Raw genomic sequence first — 24,155 nt, 5'->3', positions numbered from 1 at the left:
AAACAAGGAAAAAAGTTTATTCATTTATATACAACAATGTATTTGACAGTTGCTTACTGCTTAACTAGGATAAAGGAGGCAGCCTGGAAGATGAGTTCAGCTGGTAAGGCCTATGTATAATAAGTACTGTATCAACTCCTAAAGACACTGATAAGCAGATAAACAGTTATCCTGTGGTTTACCACATTGCAGTTCGGGTTTCTGTGGAGGTCAGCATAACACAGGGCACCTCTATACTACTTGTGGGTCAGTGTTTCCAAGGTAATGCCTTCTGTTAACTCATTGCTGGACATTTTAATAGTGTCCTTGTGAACATATGCTCTGCAATAATTTCACTATTATATACACAATTTACTCTTGAACAGATACTGAGAGCACCCTTCGTTCCACACAACAATTACCCTAAACTTCCATCATTTTGAACACTATGCTGTTTTATCGAAATAGTACAATGCCTAATGTATCTCACTAAGCAATGCATAACTGTTGAAAAAAAAAAACGACCCCCCCTCCCCATCATTTCAGGCTGAAATCCTGGGTTTCTACAAGCTACACTACACTACATGCCTATCCTCAATTAGTTTACAGCTATTACAATAGCTTATTATCTCATTACAAAGTTAAAAATCAGTACCAGTAAATCTTGTGAATTTTTTTTTCATGGACAGCTCCCCCCCCCCCCCAACAACAACAAAAAAAAATTAAAGTTTACACAGGTGTAATTACTCTTTTCATGAGTTTTGATGTCTCATCTGGAATTGGTATATGTTAAAAGGTTACTTGCATGTACAGGTAGAAGTTCACATGACCAATTCAATTAGAAGGCCCACCGCGTAACAGACAGATTGATTACACACAGCCATATCAAGCTAATCAAATAACAGTACATTTGCTCCACCTACAGGCAATTAGTAGGCGTATGATTGCAGGCAAATTAGTAAAACACTGCACCTAATTTATGACCAATGAAGCATGCTGGCGATCCAGGCTATCCGTTATGGAGATTATTTAAAAGTGACATGTGAAAACCGTTATGATTGGGTGCTTAGACACTCTAATGAGCACGGCTGTCTCCCAAATGAAACCACATCAAAATCATTTGTGATCCCTATATTCTGTTGTTTATCGTAGTTTCTCAGTGCACCGATATTCGATTTGCTAGCTCACAACGAGCATACGTGTGTAGATCCCTATAAGATACACCCAGTGTCAGGCTGCTCAGTTAATTAGTGTCAGGGTATAGAGGGTTGGTCTATGTATTGATAAACAGCCCCTAGTTAGGATTTTCACTAATTAAGATCAATGATCAAAGGTATCTTGGGTCATCATTACATTCTCACAAAAAAAAAAAAAACTTGGTGTAACCCCTGCACTACTGTATAAGATCAGTGACAGTCCATAGGAAGCGTTATTGGATCTTGAATTTATTGATTAATGGAATAAAGGATACTCTTAGCCTTTATATATTGATTGTAAATTGTAAAACGACAAACTGATGGAGCTCAAGAATCTAATTAAATATTGAACTTTCATACTTTTATCCTAAAGATAATTTTTTTTTCTATCTTCCAAATTTATAATACTTCATTCACCTCTAGGAAGCCACATACATTTATGTGAATGCAGGCATATTTTTGTCTGCAGTTTTGTATATGTTAAACACACACTTGAAATTTGATCGGATAAAGTTTTGTAAACTTTTATAACAGTCAAGAGAATGCAAATGAGGCTGGCCACATCTTGGGCCTAAATACACAAATGTCCCACAGACTTAACAATAAATCACAATTTCAGTAATAGCAACAAAAAAAAAATTATTCCTAATATTGAGCTGAACTTTATTGCATTTTGTGTTCAAAGGGTAGATGTGAGGGATCTGGCCACTGGATGGATCAGCTGCAAAGATAAAACAGGTACACTCACTGATTGTGTGGAGCAGGTGTGACAGCGTGATACGTCGAATCTTCTTCTGTAGGTAGGTTCACGTCAATAGAACTTGATCGGTTTTGCTTGGGAACATCTAAGCTCTCTCCGTCCCAAGAGGAGCGGCGCATGTCATCACTAGGCACTGTTGAATAAGTTGCATCCATAGAAGACGAGCGGTGTTGCTTCAAAACAGGGACCTGAAGTGTGACAGCGTTCGTGTACGACAACTCCACCGAGTCTTTCCTCTGGCAGTCTCTTTCAGAATCTTCAAAAACTGAACTGCTCCTTCTAGGAAAAAGAGTAAATGTCGGGCTTTTTTTAGTCTCCTCTATTTCCTCCTCACTTTCGTCTGTGGAAAAATAAAAATCGGAATCAAGCTCATCTGAGAAGCTTCCGAGGGAGGAGGATGCTCTGGAGTCATCACTGACTCCTGCGCTGCTCATGTCCAGGGAAGACTGGGAGTCAGCCAGTTCCCCTGACTCCAGCGCCTCCACATGGAGACAGTGGATACACAGCTTGGGAATGTCCAAGGAGGAGCGTCGTAGTAGGTACAACGGGACCCTGAGACTACTGACTGAGTCCCGATCTGAAGCATTGTCATCTGAATAATTGCTGTAGGCATTGCAAGCGGCATCAAAGGAGCTGGATCTGCGGGAAGGGTGCGGGACGTCCAGCAGCTCTGCCCGATCGACCTCTGCCTGGAAACTGCTCGAGTCAAAGCTGGTGGAACGTCGTCGGTTTTCTTTTGGAATTCTCAGGTCAGGTCTCGCTACCGGCTGTTCGTCGTTAGGGACAGGGTTCTTGCCCTCTATGCACAATTTTGGAATTTCCGTAGATGGTGACCGTGACCTGGCACGGCGGAAAAGGTTCATCATGTTTGCACCAGGATGTTAAACAGGGGAGAAAAACAATCAGACCATACTACAGTCAATTTACAAGGGGAATTGTTAAACTGACAGGGATTTCACTTGGAACACACTTAGTATTTTCCATCTGGCATGTCTCACATAACTGGAGCCTCAGACCTGTGGAGGGTTTGCACTGCTTGCATGTACAGGCTGCCTCATGGCCCTGATCTGGAGATGGAGGCTCTTCAGCTGGGGAATGCTTACACCAAGGGGCATTGAGGAAAGCCACATCTGCCCATCACTGCTTGTTGGCGGGCCTGCTACCTACATAATAGATATACATCTCTTAACACATGTGGCAGGTTTTTGTTCCCAGCGCCAACATGTGTTGTTACATGCCAACAACATCTTCCACAATTGTTCCCTTTCAGCACTATGTTTTGTCAAGAACTTAAACAGCTTAATATCTGGAGGCCCTCAGAATTACCTCTCACTGAAGGGTACTGGCAACGATTCACTCAGTTGCAGAAAACGATTGTCCTTTGGCTGGCAATAGCTCAGATACTGTGAAAACCTTAAACCATCTCCCAAAGAGTCCACAGTAACACAGGGTCTGAAAAAGAGGCAAATGGGAGAGATAACTAAAAATGAATGGATTTCCACTGATTCAATGGACATATGTACACAATGTACTAGTAATTAAAATTTCCAGCAGCTGGCTAAGCAATTCAAAATTATCTGCAGAAATGTTTTCTGACGACTGCAGATTAATACAAGATCTATAAATCACGCATAACTATTATCTAACAGCAACAATTCCCTTTGTGCAATGAATTTTGTAATTATCAGCAATTAAGGCACATCAACATATTGGTTTCCAGAGTGAATTTCCATTTTCATTTTAAATTACAGAATATCATATTATATTTAAATTATTTTTTACAACATTAGCTGGAAACCGGATTAAGATTTTCCCATCATATCCTACCATGTGTATCTTTCCATCTTTCATGTACATGTATTATAATATCACGTTTTAATCAGAATGATGTACAATTGACATTTTCTCAATTTCATCAAACAGGGTTAAAAAGTGAGATTTAATTCTGTCTTCCTAATTTACTTTAGAAAAGCCTGTAGGCAACAGCTTAACTTGAAACAGGGAACAAATTTTTCTGATGCAGAAAAACACAAATCAATAAAATCCGCCGAAAAATTATCTGGTTGAGAGAGAATGCCACATCTGGTGTCACCTTTGAGGATGACCAAATTACAGAGTTTATTAAATGAGAATGATGTATTTCAAAACTCACAAGACGTCCAATATACTGCACCTCAAAATAACACGTGATTAAGTTTTACATTTATTCTCTGGCAAATCAGGAAATGAATATTTTTTTCTAATGTAATCTGGCATCATTCCATGCACTTTTATACTGAATTTCATAAAATCAGAATTTTCTTGCCAACTAGAAACTGAAAGCTACTAAGCCTAATAACTGTAAGAATACCTTGCAAACCAGAGGAAAAACTGTCTTACCTGTATTCGACTTGCTAACATCAGCGTTCTGGATGCATGAGGCAGTATCACCAGATACAAGAGTCACCTGTTCACAAATCTTCTTCTCTCTTGGATAAAGAACTGCCCAATGTTGCTGTTTAATTTAACTCCCACAAGACAAGTCAATGACTGCAGACTGATTGTCGTGGGTCTCCAACAGGGGAGTCCGGCGTGCTGTGACAGTGACCATACATTCATAGGCAGCTGCTTTTAGGACTGACTGATCCTGCTCCGATCCACTGCTGCCTGCCTGTCTGCCAGTCGTAGTCAGAGCATGTGCCAGTGGTATAGTGTACAGCAGGTTTTTACCTACCAATACCACCCACATGACAGAGGGGAGGCAAGCACAACAGGCCCTGCCAGATTTGATATTGACAGAGCCGACCGATGATTGAGAGGGTAATCCTCTTACAACTGCTGCATAGTAAATACATTAAGGCGGACCAATGAAGCTGACAACAGAGCTGTCATTGGCTGTTACAGATATATATCCAAATAAAACACAAACACCACCGTCATTTCTACTAGCTCCTTATTTCAGCATGACAGTCATCTTACAGAAGCTGTCTCTTATTTAAGCTGGGATCAGCAAAGTGCTGACCACAGACTCTTCCAACCTCACAATTACGCCATGGCCATGACGTTGATCAAGCTAGTAATTGGCCCACAATAACTACTGGGATAAAACAACTGCCCCGCCAATAAAATTAACTCAGTTTTATCTGGGAGTGGAGCACTACTATGAGCCATTCAAGCAACTTGTTGATTCCTCTGTTAGTCATTAGCCCAAGATGGCAAAGCTATATCTACAAAATTGACATAACTTTATAATGGTGCAGTTTTGGTAACTGCAATGGCACATGTACAAATGTGGCTAATGCTGACGAAGTGCACTGGGCTCGTCTTTGACACATGCATGCCCCATGTTTTAAGTTCCTCCTCTCAGTGTTACTGTGTGCTTTTGTTCCGAGATTGTACAGAGAGCTTAGCCTGACAAGCTGCCAGTGTGTACACCGCTCACAATTCAATAGTCATCCTATATTGGTATTCCCAACACACACATGCAACTGTGCAAACATTAATACAGAGTAGCCCTGTACTCTTCGAGGCAACATGTCTCATCCTGCCATACAACAGAACATGTGGAGGGATAATACCCAAAGGGTTGCTGAGGCACCAAGGCCATCTAACAGCCTTGATGCAATTTCAGAGCCTGCACATGCTGAAGATACCACCAAACATGGTTTACTAGTCAACATATCAACATGTCATAAATACTCAAGTTACAATACTGATAAATATTTTACGTTGCTATGGGCTGTAAAACCACAATATTAACCCCTGATACATCTGGTTCTCGATCATATCGTATCTAAAATACAACAATAGCACATGAGGAATCATGTACATGTACCTTGTATTAATAAATTACAAGGTTTGTTGCTGAAGAATTCATTCCTTTTTAATATACCTATGTCTAAAAAAAAAGAATCTTATATAATGAATATAAAATAAAAACAAGATGGCCCACTAAGAAAATATAAAAGAACAATATCTATCAGTTTTCTTTATCTAAAGTTTACTTTATTACTGATCTATACGAATATTAGCCAATCGCATAGCTTTATACACAACACTGAGCCATGAATCACTACACACTGATCATAGAGGTTTAGATGATTAATGGAAACAATAAAAAATTTGTCCTGTGTAGATCCAAATTGTTTAGCCGTTCATTTTTAGGTTGGGTGGAACACATACCATGTAATATTCATCTGCATAAAGAAACCTTTTTGTTTCACAAATAACCTAATTAAGCATGTTAATTTAGCTGAAATGTTTCAATGAAAAGAGCTTAGTTTTCAAACAGTTTCATCTCTTATAGTGCTTTTAATAGTGCAAGAGGAAACTTTTTAAATTAAAAAACTAAGATGAAACAAAAATCAAAAAAAATTCTTCTTTTTTCAATGTAAACAAAATGAGCTGGCTCCATTAAATCCAGATGTTAGAACAGACATTCCCATACAAGCAGTCCACCTAAATAGACATTGCCATTGATTGTGGGTCAGAAATCACGAGGCCATTTGCCAATTAACAATGTTCAACACATACCACTAAGAAATTATATAAAGTATGGAATTAAAATGGATTCATGCACTAAGCAGAGGTGTCAACAGTTTTATTTATCTATTTATCTGATTGGTGCTTTACGCCGTACTCAAGAATATTTCACTTACACAACAGTGGCCAGCATTATGGTGGGAGGAAACCAGGCAAAACCCGATGGAAACCCATGACCATCAACAGTTTCATTGATGATCAAAATACGCAAGGAACGTTCTAGGCCAATGAATTAAATCAGTATCCACATCCTATATCACGTTGTAGTTTAGAAGTTGTCAAAAATCCAAATATGCATCTCAGTTGCGCTTGAATTGCAACTGTTGACATATCCAATGTGGCGATCTAATTTTACACACTGTACACATCACTGTTATATTTATCTATTTATTTCATTGGTGTTTTTTTCGCCATAGTCAAGAACATTTCACTTATACTGCGATGACCAGCATTTAAGGCGGGAGGAAACCAGGCATAATTGTATAAAAATCACATCATGATTGCATCCTCAAACTAGAAGATGCGATCACCTGCAATCATGTCTCTGAATTCTTTTGATGAGTGCAGTTGTCATCAATGTCTAAGCCAGTGAATAGTCCTTATGGTATCTAAGAGATAATGCCTAGACCGGATTGATTCAGTGCCTTGTCAGTCACATGGTCAAGTGCCCAGAAGTCAACAAGAAAGTCAGAGCAACCAGTTGCTTGCTGTTCAGGGGTGGTAAAGTCATTTCACAGCACAATGAAACGCTATAGCTATGGTGTCTTGAGGGTGATTAATAAAAGATGGAGATGCCTATTGACTGACCAGAGTCACCTCCAAGCATCTGCAGTCAGGTGTAATTAATTATAACTTTATTCAGTCACTTTATTGTCAATCGTCCTTCAAACCTGGATACACTCAGCCTCTCACCGCTACAGACAGATGAACTTTTTGCAAAGCTGTATGAGTTTTAAGAAATAGTATGTGTGGGCAGAAGCATGATTATCAGTAAACCCAACAGCCCAAGGAAGAAGCCAGTAATATAATATACAGAATCTCCTCTTACATCAGACCTATTGTTTTTATGACACAAAAAAGAAATTGCAAGATGACATACAGATCAAATAACACTGAAGGTGAAATGTGATATAAAAATAATAATAATTATTTATGAATCAAAATGCATAAATATTTAACCTAACGAGGTCGAATAAACCCTGTTTTAAACATGAGAATAATCCTACAGGGTAAAAAGCAAACTGAACAAGCACAGTAAATAATGGAAAAAAATGCACAATCTTTAGACAAGATTGTTGTTTTCTTTAAAAATTGCATCAGTTTGTGTTTTTTAACATTTTATCTACCAGATATAGAGAAAGCTTATGAAGGCCATAAGTTCCAATAACCTTCTGAACAACAAAGCTTACCAAATATTAATCCTCTTCAGGATCTGTGCTTTCATGAATTCAAACTGCACTTATGCAGAATTAATTAGCCTATTTGATCAATATCATGAGAGATGTCAATACAAAAAGGAGATAAAAGGAATTACCTTGTGTATTATTCGAGGACCCTGTTTACTTTAGAATTAAGGTAATACCTCTAATGACTAACTGCCCTTTTCAATCTGAGTATTAATCTTGCCATACACATACATATTGATACTGAACACCTGATGATCTTTTTTTGTTCTGTTTTATCCAAAATATTGTTATCTGCACCCATATAATTCCAAAAGAATGTTTGGTATTATATGTACATTAAGAACTAAACTATAATCTGTTCTGTGTTCTGTGTTCTGTCGTCAAAAAGGTGGGCATTCAAGCTCTAGTTAACTTTCAACAAACTGCTGAAGACCCGACCATACCATTCATTGACCATAAAAATTTCTTACAGATAAAATTATAACAATGACAAACACAAAACAAAACATCATATTCATGTCCCATACCCTAAAATGTCACCCGCCTATAACTGAACCAACAAGACCAAATATGACATAAACAAAATTTACATCTCGAATATGCTTTTTCAGACTTCGATAAAAAACACAAGACATTCCTACATGCAACATTGCATTCTTCAGTGCTGCAGTTAAGGGGCGTACAGGTGTAAATGTGCTTAAAAAAAGATGATACACTTCTAAAATTAAAACAGAGTGTACTGTATACGCTTAAAGATTTATGTGTACTCCTAAGTTCATGAAAGTTACTGCATATGCGATATTTAAAGCAGACAATCCTGTCAAAATCAAAAGTAAATCTTCACAGCGAACCATGTGCTCGACCTTCTCCAGTTTAGTTAGTTTTCAGACACTCTAGGCTACAGTAAAAGCTCCTTTGCCAACATAAAGCTGTGGAGAATGCCTACCATGATATTTGTACCCTCAGACATACACGAGTGTTGGCCATGAAGAAGACGGTAAACCATTTTTCAACAGTAATCCAGCTGTTTAAAAAAATAAAATTCCAAATGTGGCAGACACTGATTTGAGTTGTGAGATTCGAAAACTTTAAATGCCTGGATTACAGTTGAAAGATGGTTTACCAATGCTGGCTTTGACATATTACATTTCGGGCGCTTTAGGGAATCAGTTGATAGCAAAAATAAGGTAGGGTTCAAGCCGTTTTTTTTGTAGTGAAATTTTCCGCATGAAAATCCATATGACAGAAGCTGGGTGTTGCGGGAGGAACTTCCAGCTTAGCTTTGGGCTAACACGTACCTATGATTTCGAGAAAAGAGAAGCTAATGAAATGGAATAAAAAATTAGCAACAGTTAGCAACAAATACACAGAAACACTTCAGACTTATAATATTTACTGCCAATAATTAAAGCACAAAATAATAAACTCTTGTCTTCTAATGGATTTAGCCTACATCAACAACTGTTCTATCATCTTTTAATCCAAAGACGGCAGTTGTTCATAAGTTTCCACTAGCCAAGCAGTGTTTAGACAGGTAAAAGCAAATTTACCTGTTGTATCAGGCAGGTTACCACAGAAAAAAATAATACTGCAACCCCTGCTATCAAAGCACAAGGGATGAAAAGTACAGAATAAAACTGATAGTGAGTAAGCTATTGAAAGAAACCTCACACAGGTTGATGCGAAATAAATGTATTAATTTCATTCAAATTCATTCCTCTTGCAGAAGAGCTGCAATAATTACTTTATTCTAGAATGTTTTTGGGCAATTTATACGTAGATCTACATCTACTTGTATACTGCACAGTCCTAACTACAAAGGAAAGAATCTGACAAATAAATATCTGTAGCACTGATCCTTAGAGGTACTTAGCCCCCGAAAGTATAAAGGTTATTATTAATATTCCACTGACGTCACCTAAAATACTGAATTCTTGTGCACAAAGTATTATGTGTTAACAAAATTATTTACACCTGAGTGAAACAAGAAATACTCAGGATTATATATGTTCTGAAGACTGATATGTTCTTTGCTATGTTCTGAAGGCTATATGTCCTTTGCTATGTTCTAAACGATGATATGTTCTTTGCTATGTTCTAAAGGCTGATATGTTCTTTGCTATGTTCTAAAGGCTATGTTCTCTGCTTTGTTCTAAAAGCTGACATGTTTTTTGCTATGTTCTAAAGGCTTGTAAGTTACTTGCTTTATTCTTAAGGCTGATATGTTCTTTGCTTTGTACTAAAGGCTGATATGTTCTTTTCTATGTTCTAAAGGCTGATATGTTCTTTGTTATGTTCTAAAGGCTGGTACGTGCTTTGTTATAGTCTAAAGGCTGGTATGTTCTTTGCTTTATTCTAAAGGCTGATATGTTCTTTGCTTTATTCTAAAGGCTGATATGTTCTTTGCTTTGTTCTAAAGGCTGATAAGTTCTTTGTTATGTTCTAAAGACTGATATGTGCTTTATGTTATTCTAAAGGCTGATATGTTCTTTGCTTTGTTCTAAAGGCTGATAAGTTCTTTGTTATGTTCTAAAGACTGATATGTGCTTTATGTTCTAAATGCTGATATGTGCTTTGTTATGTTCTAAAGGCTGATACGTGCTTTGTTATGTTCTAAAGGCTGATATGTGCTTTGTTATGTTCTAAAGGCTGATATGTGCTTTGTTATGTTCTAAAGGATGTACCTTGCCGATACATTCCACATATATGATCTATAGACTAATACATTCTAAAAGCGCATACATGTATGCTGTAAAGACTGATGCATTCCACAGGTTGATATGTTCTAAATGCTGGTCTGCTCTAAATGCTGATATGCTATGAATGTTGATATATTCCAAAGGCCGATATATGTGAATTCTAATGACTGGTATGTTCTAAAGGATGCTATATTCAATAGGTGGATATATTCTAAAAGTTGAAATGTTCTAAATGCTTAATTTTGTTCCAAGCCTGATCTAAAGGCTTATATGCTCTGAAAGCTAATGTGTTCTCATGACAACCTCAGCTTGCTTCGGCTGAACACATGGGTTCGGCTCAAGTGGTTGTTGACACAACTGATATTAGCCCCTTTAAGCCCAGGCTTCTCTACCCCTCCCCTGACTACAGCAAGTCTATTAAGACGTAATTAGCTTCCAAACATGTAATGCTGGCTGACTTCATGCATCTACTACTCCCAGACATATACATGAAAGAGACTACATCTATCAAAAAGAGACATCCTCACTTGTTTATAAACATATCATCAATGGTGAAGCAGGCAGTGAGTAATTGCTCCCATAGCTCGGCTGTATTAGTCATATGGCAAGTACCGCTCTGCCTCTAGAGTACTTCATATTTGTTCATTCTCTATTATAGCCCTTAGGTCTGCAAGCAACCTGCGGATGGTTGTGGGTATCCCCTGGGCTCTGAGTGGTTTCTTATCACCATAATGCTGGCCGTTGTCGTGTAAGTGAAATATTCTTGAGTAAACACCAATCAAATAAAGCCCTTGGGGGTGGGGGTTTAAATTCATTCCTTCATGAGTGACTGTCATTTACAAGTACACAACCATGACAATGATCAGGACTAGCTGCCATGAAGTATCTGTACAATCGAAACTTTGACTTTTACACATGAAAAACACCAAGTATTTCAAGGGGCGAGCTTTGTAAATATTGAACTGACTGTCAGGAAACTTAAAAAAGCACTAGTTCAGGTCACAGGGAAGAAGCACATAAAATTTCGTAGAAATATGTGAAGTGCATTCTTCGGAGATGTATGCTGGGCAAATAAAATGTTAGACCTGAATATGCCTTAATATTGAAGGTGTAGGCATATAGAGTTTGAAACCACCTGGATCACAGAAAATCAGCAATTTAGGAGAAATTACATGGACCAAATCATGTCCACATCCAGGAATAACTGGTCATCCAGGTAGGTATGGTTATCTAGGTAGACATGGTCATCTAGGTAGGTAAGGTCATCCAGGTAGACATGGTCATCCAGGTAGGTATGGTCATCCAGGTAGACATGGTCGTCGCAGTATATAGTCCCACCATGCAAACTTGATGTGAGACTTGTATAGATGTCATTTAGGAAGTCGATTTTTAAGACACAGTATTATCATTATTGGGATTACACTTTCTAAATATAGCACAGACTCTTGTGCTGGAAATTGACTGAGACCATAGCGGGTTTTGAACCAATCAAGATTGGCAGCAATACTAGATCACTGCACCAACAGACCACTATTCAGAAAGTGTAGTCTCTAATAACAACAATACCGTTACTTGACAATCCACTTTCTAAATGACATCTACACCAGTCTGATACATTCACCCAACTGAACTGTGCCATTTCTGATCATCAGGGGGGTAACGTATACTCACTGTAAAGCCTACCAGTTAACTACCTGTTGATCGAGTGATCTAGACAGTTCACATGTATTACCGGCGATTTGGTGTCTGACTTTGAGGTCGCTGGTTCGAAGCCCGCAGTGGTCTCAGGAACTTTTCAGCACTAGAATCAGTGCTATATTCAGAAAGTGTAATCTCTAATAATAAAAATACTTTCACTTAAATTTGATGTGGATTGTATAAAAAAAAATGTATGGCATCAGAATATCAAAACTGCAAGCCAAAATATCAGGCAAGCTTCCTTCAAGGCTGGTGACAAATAGTGATGGATCTGATCTCCTAACCCAGCTCAAAAGAGCAATACCATAAGGCTGACATGGAAATCAATGTTAAGCTTCTTTATCAACTAACCAACAAGGAAGCCGGTGTGAACTGTGAAGTGAACATCAATGCATCTGTTTGCAGACAAAAGTTTTAAGGCCGCTGTTCAAGTGGCTTGACTGATGTGATATCCCCTCACTGACGTCAAATCACACTAAACAAATTGTGAATGATGGATCGTTCTGTGTGTCAAAGGGAACATGGAAAGTCTCTGTGGAATCTGTTACAACATCAATCACTGCACACAATTACACTCCATATTAACATACCAAGAGTCACAAAAAGGCCTCATTAATAACACTGACAAAAATCACCACATGTATACATGCATATATACAAAGCATGTGCCGTAGATGCACTCATGAAAGGCACCAGATCTATCCAATAAGGCAATGTGCTGTCATAGATTGGCTACCAAGGGAAAAAGTCTGCAGTTCCATCCCAAAAGTCTGAAATATACTTGACACTAACTAGCGTCTATCAATTTCAAACAAACTGTATGGTTTTCCATTTTCTAATTTAATTGTAACAGGAAAAAGTCTAAAATATATGTGACACTGACATCTTCACATTAAACTGGGTGGTTTTCCAATTTCTTAATTCTGTCCAAGTAAATATAGCTTACGATATTCTCATTCACCCTTGAAAGAAGGACAATTAACTGATGTACATGTAAGATGCACTCAAGCAATGTCTAAGGTCAAGAAAATGGTCGCTTTGAATGGTTGATTTCAGCTCATGGTCTTACTTGGGGTAATTTGAGGTGAAACTCCTATTTCTGTGTTACTGTACAGATACTTGAGACTAATTTACAGAAATGCAAATGATGCAAACCTTTGAACATTAATTTGAAATTTACACACCTGTACACTGGAAACACAATCGTATTTTAAACTCTCTCAAAGTTTAGCAGAGAAATTGAAGGAAACTTTCTGGTAAAATGGTCTGTCATCCTGCATGCACATACACACACAGATGTACAAACATGTACAATTATAGACATTTAGATATGACAGATAACCTCCATTAATACAGGCTCTGTTCAATAACAAACAAAATCTGAATTTACATCTTTAGTTAAAGTAACAGCATTATTTAGACGAGGCAATAAAGACAAAATACAACATTGACATTTCCCTCTGACATTAACGAGTTCAAGGTTAACACCACTACACTGTTACAGTCATGATATAGCCTCATCCATGGCGTATACCATTTTATTTACATTTATCAAACACGACACCCTTTAATTTCCTGTCGAAGATGTTGACAGCTTGGACATCATGAATCATTGACAACCTTTACCTGTAGGTGGAAACGGTGGTTATTTCCAGCACATCTGTGTCTATTTCAGGACAACGGAGGATAAAGCTGACAGATGTTTCATTGAAATTTACTGACAGGTAAATTATGAATGCAGCGTTTAATCAGCAGCGATTAACTCATCAACCTTAAGGGAATTAAAACTGATAAATATCATTACATTAACCCTTCCAGAGTCCAGTTTACATGCAGCTGAGAAGGCAGTAGATCACAATGCAGATTACAACCAATCAATAACAAGCTCATATGTAAAGCTAGACAGCTTTCACCAGAATTTTCAGCAGCATCTCCAAGCAATCTTCTACTGACAAGCTGAAAAATGATATTTGTCATCTAGAGTGTGAGCTTAAACAATTCTATAGACAAAAACCTTCATGTGGGAAAAAACCTTCATGAATGGGATGTACATAGGGCCCAGCACAATGTAATTTCACATCCACACATTATCTACATAATTTCACAAACAGCCAAGAAATACCTATGCTAAGATGGGCGACTCCTGGGCATGCAGTTTCAGGAACAAAACTGATCTTAATTTTCAGATATAAAAAAAAACAACATAAGATGGCTATCACATTAACCATTTTTTCCACACTGGACACAAAAGCTGGTTAAAACACTTTACAATGAGTTTGACACTTTTCACATTTGTCACACGCATCTACCTCTAACAAACTTGGTACCTCATTTACTTAATTGGTATTTAATGTCTTATTTAATGGATACTGTACAGATAATGATATTCTCATTTACTGTTCTCAACACTGATTAGTAACATGCATGTGCCTTCAAACAGATTTGTTCGCTAGCATGATTTGGGTTTAACTTTGCTTGCAACATTATTTCAGTCATATCAAGACAGTGTCTCCTTGTAGCAGGACAGATCCGATGTGGACACATGTATGGAGTACATGCTGCCTCACTGGGAGGCCATGCTGAGGACATCAGACACGACACTGCACCCAGGCAGGTGCATTACAATGATATTAAACCAACCAGTACTTGGCCTATTTTTCCAATTCTGCTGCTCACCAAGTGAAGTAGTGCCAAGATTGCTGATGTTGTATGCCTAGATTCAGGATTAGATCCAGTATCCACTGTTCAATGAGCCTTACCCTCTATCCACTCAAGTAAAACACAATCCTATTATACAACGTACTGCCTAATATGAAACTGCTTTTAATATCTAAAATCATGAATTCCCATATATATATATACATGTATATATTTCCGTAAAACATCACTCATTCTATCAATGATTCTTCCAGACATCCTTGACAGCCTGCAGGGTCATCCCCTAGACTTTGCAGACAGTTATTTTTATACAATCAGGCTTGGACTTGGAATGAATCATCTTGTCTACAGACGGACAATACGATGTACAGTACATGCTAAATTTACTTATCTTGAACCACAATAAATGATGCAATATTCAGGAGGCTGTGCTAACACAATTACGTTTTAGTGTAGCTATCAACAAACTTTGGTTTATGCATGATACAACATTGATTTCTCTACTATCATAATCAAGTTTGTCCCTCAGCAATAAAAACAACTACAAGCAATTAACTTTGGTACTCTTATCAAATGCTAAAATAATGCCTTTTTTTTTTTTTTAGCAAATTACCTACTCCTGCTTAGCATAAAGCAATCTTCTGATATCATACGCTAATTTGTCAAAACGACAAGAAGCTCTCTAACTGGCATTTAGCTCCTCTACTACTACAATATTAAACCCACGTTCAACCATGGAGTCCTGCAATCTGAGCGATGCTTCACCAAAGTAAACATTACTTTGGTGATCACTGTAGACAGTATTTTGATAACCATGCTAAACAGTGCGACTCGGAATCATTCTGCGGAATATTTTGTTACTTACACATTTTTTTGGTAAACGCACATTTACAATAAAACAGTATTTGATATAATCACTGAAAAAAACATTTCATAACTATATCTGGTAATGATACAAAAGAGTATTTGGTGTACTATGCTACATTAAAGTAGTCGAGCATTTAAAGGCTAACATAAACACATAGCAATCATCACTAGATGGTCCTTTTCTCTAAATATTGGTCATTATTTAATCTGCATAATCCACTACTTGTTATCCTAGCCGAGCAGTTCAAACCAAGCGGCTCTGATCCCACAGCACAAATTTAGTTTTTATTAAAAACCTCTCCCATAGCACGCAGACTATGTACCTCATTAAAAGCCCAATTACTGATTTTCAATAATGCCTGGAGGACAGTGTGTGCTGACCTATTGCCCGCAAGGTCTCATCTCACCTCCTGATGCTTCATCACACAGTGATCCTCTCTGCAGACAGGATGGCCAGAAGCCACAAGACCAAACTCTCATCTATATAACCGCACACAGGCTCATTCCATAACACACCTGGTCTGCATAAGCACAGGTGTAATGAATATTGAAGTTTATAACGCAAATAACCTAGGTACTTAAATTTCCTTGGAGTGAGTGCTTGGGGTTTAACGTCGTACTCAACAATTTTTCAGTCATATGACGACGAAGGAATCATTAGGGTGTGCATGTACGTGTAATGTGCCTCCTTGTTGCAGGACGGATTTCCACCGCTCTTTGATTGAGTGCTGCTTCACTGAGACGACTTACCGCAGGCAAGTAAGCCGCCCCGCCCGAGCCATTATACTGATACGGGTCAACCAGTCATTGCACTATCCCCTTCATGCTGAACGCCAAGCTCTTTTAAAGTCTTAGATGTGATTCGATCAAGGATTGATCCTGGATCTACCGGTCCCGAAGCAGAAATTTCCTTGGAAGTTTACACGGGGAAACTTCCAAGGAAGTCAACTCCCCTGAGTATTAAGCTTCCACACGTTCATATAATACAAACATTTTAACCCCCAAGCACACAAAGCAGTAAACATCCATTGGTCAATGTGTTACTGGATATTGACACAAATCCATGACCAAAACAAAACAAAACAAAACAAAACAAAACAAAAAGCTTAAAAGAGTCAAAACAACTCCTTCTATTTGGTAATTCAAATGGCTAACCAGTTTACCCTCTGCAAGAGAAAAAGAAAATCTGAAGAAAAAAAACAAAAACATAGAGAAATTAGAGTGCTAAAGAAGTATCTATCAACCATGCTGGCCAAAGGTAACCGTGCTGGCCAAAGGTTCTCACTAGTACTTAAAGCCCCAATATCTAGCAGCACTAGCTCAATTCTGGTATTCTACAATCTCAGTTAGACTACTACTTGTGGAACAAAAATTAACATCAAATATATTTACTATATTTGAGGTTCAGGGTTTGATATTTGCTTTATTGCAGTCCCAATACCATGTAATTTTCTCTGGTTTGGTCTATACAGACATGCATGCTCATTTAACCGACTTCCCAATTCTGTGCACTATAAACCTCTAAGCATAAAAATCTTCCAAGACAACTATGGAAGCTAACTTAATTCTTCACGCTGCTCATGTATATTTAACGACAGGTGAATCACCAAATGTGACCCTACACAGTTATTCGTGGGTCAAATGGAGCAGTACGAGAGAAGCAGAAGTGGTAACATGGGAAAGAAAAATGTGTTCAGTGTAGCTAAACACAAGCATGTGGTACTCCATGGCAATATTGTAAACACGGAAAACCACAAGCCACATACACATGGTGTGTTCTCCATGTGTTAGTATTTGTGGTTAGGATAAAAAAAAGTCGCTGAGGCTGGCAAACTGTTACTCTTCTAAAGAACATATTTCATCATACATTTATCAACAATACATCTGGATTGAGTTGCGGTTTAAACACTACAAATTAAACTTTCATTTAGGAAAAAATTGAACATACGTAACACAGCCAAAACACTTTCAACAAAACAAACTTTAAGACTATATGTTTTGGAATCGAATGGTAAGTTTGGGACATACATGCAATCTTAAGCTGACAAATGGGTCAAAACAATGTGTCAAGGAAATATGGTCCAACTTGTAAAAACACAGAAAGAAAATGGAGGAAAATTTTAATTCTTAGACTATATGAATTCCGTTCTCTGTTTTTCAGTCATCATATTCAAAAGATTATTTCAACCAGTATCATAACTTCTGATTTTTCATTTTGTAGCTAAAATTTGTAAAGTTATTGACTTTCTTCATGTTTAAAAGAATGCAAATTTTACATATATCGTTATAACTTATTTAGGTATTAAATATTATAAAGGGATTCTTATAAAGGTGAGAAAAATTGTATAATTTTACAGCATTATTTATTTATTTACTCATTTTTGTGTCAAATACATGCTGCACTCCACGTACAGCACGTAAGGCTTTAGTGAAACAAAAGAACTATAAATTTATCAGTACTTTGGTACAGAAAATGGTTATGTATGCATGTACTACTTGCTGTACAGTGCTTGACAGAACAACCTTCAAGGACCAAAGCTGGAACTTGTCCAAAAGTGCTGAGAGTTCTGATGGTGGTACTTGATCCACTTGGCCACATAAGGACTTGGCTCATGTAGCAGGAATGGAGGGGTCTACTCCAGCCATCAGGGGCCATCCCAAAACCAATACACACATGTTCTCTCCCAGCACAGAGCTGCTAAACTAGTCCGAAGACAGTTCCAGGCCACACTGGTGGATTATCCTATTGATCACTTTATATTTCTTACAGAGGTTTTACTGTTAAGCCTGACATTTCTACAGCCAAATAAGGTTGTAAACCCCGACAATTCCCACAGAGTGGCTGAGTCACTTTATGTTCTTTTAGGTGTTAAAATTTTACAGAACTCTTGCATAGGCCTACCACTGCAACTTTCAAAGAAGGGTTTATGTAAATCCTTAAGTTTGCATGGACTGGATCAATAACAATAACACAGCCTAAATAAATGAGATGAATGATTTAGATGATTTATCAAAACAAAGCTTACCCTCACACATATATATTGCACAGCAGAATTTCTTCAGATGTCATGGTAAACGTTTCAAAGATATGGTAGGTATGTATGCTCGGGGTTTTACATCATACTTAACCATTTTTGAGTCATACGATGACGAGGAGTCATTAGGTGTGTGTACATACACTGCGTCTTCTTGTTGCAGGGTAAGACCATGCCCCAACTGAATTATCATGCCGAAGACAACAGACACCCACCCAGTCACAACATCTCTTAACGTCTCAATGCTAAGTGCCAAGTAAGGCAGCTACAAGTACTATTTTTGAAGTCTTTAGTGATATCCAAAAAGGATTTGAGCTTGGGTCTGCCGATTAGGCCACCAAAGCGGTCTCAAAGATATGGAGGAATATAACCATTTCATCAGCAATTATTACATACATAATCTCTCAGCATTCCATATTTTAAGTTCTTTGTACTCCATGGCTAACCCATGAGGGGCAAACAACTTTGGCTCGGGAAATGTAGGAAGTGAAGGCCCTATCCACTGGAGCACTGTCAAAATTTGGGTGAGATTCACATATAAGCTGTAAACGTCCATCTTGTCACCACTTGTGGTTAAAGACATTACCGGTACATAAAAAAAGCCAACTTTGTAAGCAGATTAATTACAGCTTGAATGGGAAAGCAGTAATCTTAATTAACCACAAAATGCTGTTCAACACTGTCAGGGTTATCTCTTTTAATAGTTATCATAGTAACTATTCTATACATAAAATCAAACTCCTAGGTATACTCCTGTTGCTGTGAGTGTCCATCCTGCACTCAAGGGACAATGCCAGCCAAAAGCTTTCAAGTTGGCAAACTTTCTCTATGGGATAGGAGTGGTGATCAGCACAGTGGGTGATGGGTTATGTCTGGTGTCTGCAGTCTGGCTCTGCGTTCACATGTACTACAAGATGGCGTTTAACCTATCCTCAGATAACAGAAGAAATGATTTTCAAACCAAAAATCTAGTGACTATACCCTTTTACTACCTTACCAATCTTAACCACAAAACATGTTTCATTAACAGAATTGCATGAAGGTTCAGAACATGAACAAGATGGTTGACCACAAAGTACATACTTGTTGTACAAAACTTCAGACACAAAAAAAACCCCAACAGGCTGTAATGTTCCCTATTAAAGGTTCATGGCTCCTTAAAGGGATACAGAATCAATTCCGATTAACAAGTACCGCTACCACCCACAGGAGCATCCCAACCTATCATTCTAAACAACACAAAACATAAACCAGCTTGCTAAAAGAATTGCATGCAGGTACAGTACACGAAACAAACTGGTTATTCACAAAAGAACTTGAATAAAAATTGTAATGCAGAACAATGGTCCACATTAAAAGTACTTGTGTCCTGAAAAAGTTCATTGTTTCTGTAATACTTATTCAAAGGCTTTAGATTAATCATAATTGGGAAATAATTGATAACTGTGGAAACCACCTGGTTCTATGTAATGACAAATGTGTTTGTCTCATTGCTGGCTGAAACATACAGTGTTTTTCACCCTTTCACACCAGACAAAACAACTGTTCAGGTGGGTCTTGATATATTTATTTATTGGTTTACTTGTTTTTGAAATCAACCTGTGCTGCAGATACATCCATGTCTTACAAGGACAAATGAAGTTATAGATAATGTAGAAAGACAATTTGAGGGATAAAGTGCAACGAAAATGTTGCAGCATCACAAAATGTAAAATCCACACATTCAAATGAATTATCATATCCACAAAACTGGCAGGCACACACACTTGTATATTCCATATTTGTGTGTAGTGGCACACTTAAGTACAAGCACTAAAATTCCAGTCAAAATATGTTATGCTGAGTATTTTGGGGAAATTTCCGCGGTAGAACCAAGAGTGACTCCAGGCCATAAATTAAGTCAAAGCTGGAAAACAAATGAATAATCTACCCTCATTTCATCTCATTTATTAATAATTTCTTCTGACAAATTATCTGGCTCAATTAACGTAAAACCTTGTGAATAATTTAAACTAACTTTCATTTGTCAAAATGTGGCACTGGTTTCCTTTGACCTCTACAATTTGCTTTTGTTTCAGGCCTAATCGGTGATGGCAGACATGACTGAGAGAACCTAATATATGCTTTGCTGCACATCAGTCTGTTATTATTAATTCCAAAATTCTACACAGAATTCACACACTTAATTCTACCCATCATGCAGAGCTCTATATTGAGCTTTGAAATGTTTTGAAAAGAAAAAAAGTCTGATGTGGTAATCTACGTATTCAAATTTTTATATTAAGTGTTTTTGAGAAGCGAGGTCCTTCCTTCACTAAATAAAGGAGAACATTTAATACTGCACCTACCTTCCTTGTAGGAAGACCCTGTCTAAACTAAGTGTCAAGTCCGACATTTACATGTACATATCACACATAAACCACAAAGAAGAGTTCCAAGTTGATAATTGCAAGGTCCATTTCCAACTGACTTATGGCACCAGTTCTCATAGGAATACCTAAGAACAGTTTAATGTCCCACTTAACAATTTTCCTGTAATATGATGATGAAGCAGTTCTCAGAGTGCATGTAAAGTACCTCAGTGTTGCAGGATGGATTTCCACTGCTCTTTTATCTAGTGCTGCCTGAATCAAGTGCTACTTCACTGAGACGACTTTATACCGAAGGCAAGAATGCTACCCCGTCCGCGCCATTATACTGATACTGGTCAACCAATCGTTGCCCTATACCCTTAGCGATGAAAGCCAAGTGAGGAAGCTACAACTTCCTCTTTTAAGGTCTTTGGTGTAACCTGACCCAGGATTGACCCTGTTTCTACTGCCTTCTGAAGAAGACGCTCTACCAACTGTGCTATCTAGGCAGGTAAGATGTAAGATGCAGTCATCAATTTTCTTAGCTATTTACAACAAAGATCTGAATAAACCTTGAAATTACATCAAATAACACTGAATGTTTAGTACAAACTTGATACCTAATATAGAGCAGCGTGATTTTAATTTTTAGCCCAAAAAGTTAATATTAACAAAAATCCTATATCATGGTAGTACCTATCAAAAAACAAAATCACAGCTCTGTTATTATTAAAACAAACTTGCATAATAGCTGCATGGTGTCTGTGAAATGGAGCATCAGCCTCATAAACAAATCTATGCTCATAAAATAACAAATCTATATACAATTAGTGATTAAAAAAAAAAACACTGCTATTTTACCAAATCAGTGAATAACACCCATTCCAAGAATGGTAAGTTCTGTGTACTGATCACCATTAATTCCTGATGGAGTCTGCAATCCAAACTTATAATGATTTAGCCAGGTATAGATACAATGGCTATTTTTTACGCATGTTTTCTACTTACTCCATTCTTTGAGAGTAGATATCTAGGCAAAAACTATCAACTTTAAAGACTCATTTTATTCTCTCACTATTACTGACCACCTTGCCCTGCATTTTATAAGTACACATGTGCAGATATGGCTAACTGGAGGGTAGGCAATTTGAGAAAATATGGCAGCCAAAGGTTTTACAATAAATATAGGTCAGAAACATCACCAGGAACTCCACATATGAGATATGAATCTATTATTTCCAGAAGGCCTCAACATCAAGTAGATCAGGTAGTGTCACATTAAGCTTTCACAAAAATTTCCCTTTGGAATGAAACACTAACTATATCCACCCTATGCCGTGGGTCCTACCGATACCATACATTCATCCATTCATCAAGGACAACACCTAATAACCTTATATATCCATCATTTACATTTTCCCACAACTTTGTATATCAGATATAAATAAACTGCCTATTGTCAGCCATGGTTGAGTGTGATGAGCCAGACAAGTTATATTTAGCTGGTAGCGGCTAAACATGGCAGCCATGTGACCGAGTCGTTTCACTTTTAGTCCAGAAATAGCCAGCATGAGCTATAAATAGCTCTGCCTCATACTGTCAACAATATCTGAAAGCCGGTGATTAGAGAGTCGAGGAGCTGGCAATGACGACAGCAGCCTTATAATGGCGTCATGGCCCTCGGCTATAAACTGATGGGAAAGCCGCAGTTAGGTTTTCATCTTGAACACTCAATTGAAGAATGAAATAAGCTACTCAAGCAGCGACAAAAGCTTCTCTCTTCCACTCCAGCTGCACCCATATTCCTTGTTTAACGGTCGAGTTTTCCCAAAAAATAGATACACATTAGCGACATCAAACAGGTGTCTTCAAGGAAAATCAATTTCAGAGCCTTATTAGGGTGTAAGATATATCTGGAGAAGAGCTGATAATATTACTGTCCGTGATAACCCATCTTTGAACTGGAGAAGACTACACTGCATTATCGCCAATATCGTACCAACACCTACAGTCCGTATTATTAGCTCATGGATTTTTCCACACATTTCCACATCAATATTGCTCGACAGCACTCTTGCATTATTTGTCTACAATCCGTCTTTGAAAGGATCATACAGCAATCTAACTACGTCACAGTCTCCAGAGATATATCATTTTTCATGCTTTTCTCACATAATTAGCCCCACATGTAAAATGCCCACACTCAAGCAATGTCAACATATATCAGATATTACTAGCAAAGCCTCACATCATTTATTATAGATAGCTATGTCTATTTCCATGTCTGCTCTTTGATCAAGTATGCATTAATAAATATCAACCATTTATTAAACAGTAAAAACCTCATTACTGATCTGACTTTACTTCCTATAAAAAGACTTCCTCTGGATCTATCAATTATAACTGAACACACATAACTTCCAATCTGAGGAAGTTTAAAAAATCGCATGTTACAATACACTATAGTCTGTCAGATTTCAAAGAAAGCTAGTTCCAAACTGCAAAGCAAACTATGTGTAAGGATTTTACCTGAATATATAAGCAGAGTTTCATTCTGGTCACTAAAATTCAGTCATGCATACCTAGAAATATAAGTCCTCAATATGTGTAGTAACACTTATGTGCAAGCATTAAACTGACATTAACATCTATGATTTTGTAACATGTAACTCCTGCAAGTGACTAAAACACTCCTTTCAGAAGAAAACCATTCTGGAAAATGACTAAAGAGGTTGTATGTTCAAATCCAGCTGTAGCTGGTTTAACTGTAGCTTTAGGTCAAGAAGCACATCAAGTGCTGACGTTTCCTCTCGTCTCAGCCTAGTTTACTCCATCACAAAGTCTGACCACCCTCAAACAATTTACATATTCTTCAGTTTGGTATAAAACAAAAATCAATTCAAATAATCAAATAAATAAATTGCTAAATTACTTAATCACTTAATAATTACTACTACGGCTCAACAACTGATGCAAAAAAACTCA

The 24,155-nt window shown here is 37.6% G+C and overlaps 1 protein-coding gene across 1 annotated transcript in view; it reads right to left on the bottom strand.

Annotated features, from left to right (window-relative positions):
* Positions 1-4,642, bottom strand: part of LOC135482032 (diacylglycerol kinase zeta-like) — a 91,429-nt gene extending 86,787 nt beyond the window's left edge. Inside the window, 2 exon segments of the mRNA XM_064761853.1 lie at positions 1,924-3,387; positions 4,315-4,642. Of these exon segments, the coding sequence (XP_064617923.1) occupies positions 1,924-2,801 (878 nt within the window). The 5' untranslated portion in view covers positions 2,802-3,387; positions 4,315-4,642.
* Between the last annotated feature and the right edge of the window lie 19,513 nt (positions 4,643-24,155).

Source organism: Liolophura sinensis, chromosome 1, assembly GCF_032854445.1.
Source record: "Liolophura sinensis isolate JHLJ2023 chromosome 1, CUHK_Ljap_v2, whole genome shotgun sequence".
Classification (NCBI taxonomy): Eukaryota; Metazoa; Mollusca; class Polyplacophora; order Chitonida; family Chitonidae; genus Liolophura; species Liolophura sinensis.
This window is presented reverse-complemented; position numbering and strand designations above follow the sequence as displayed.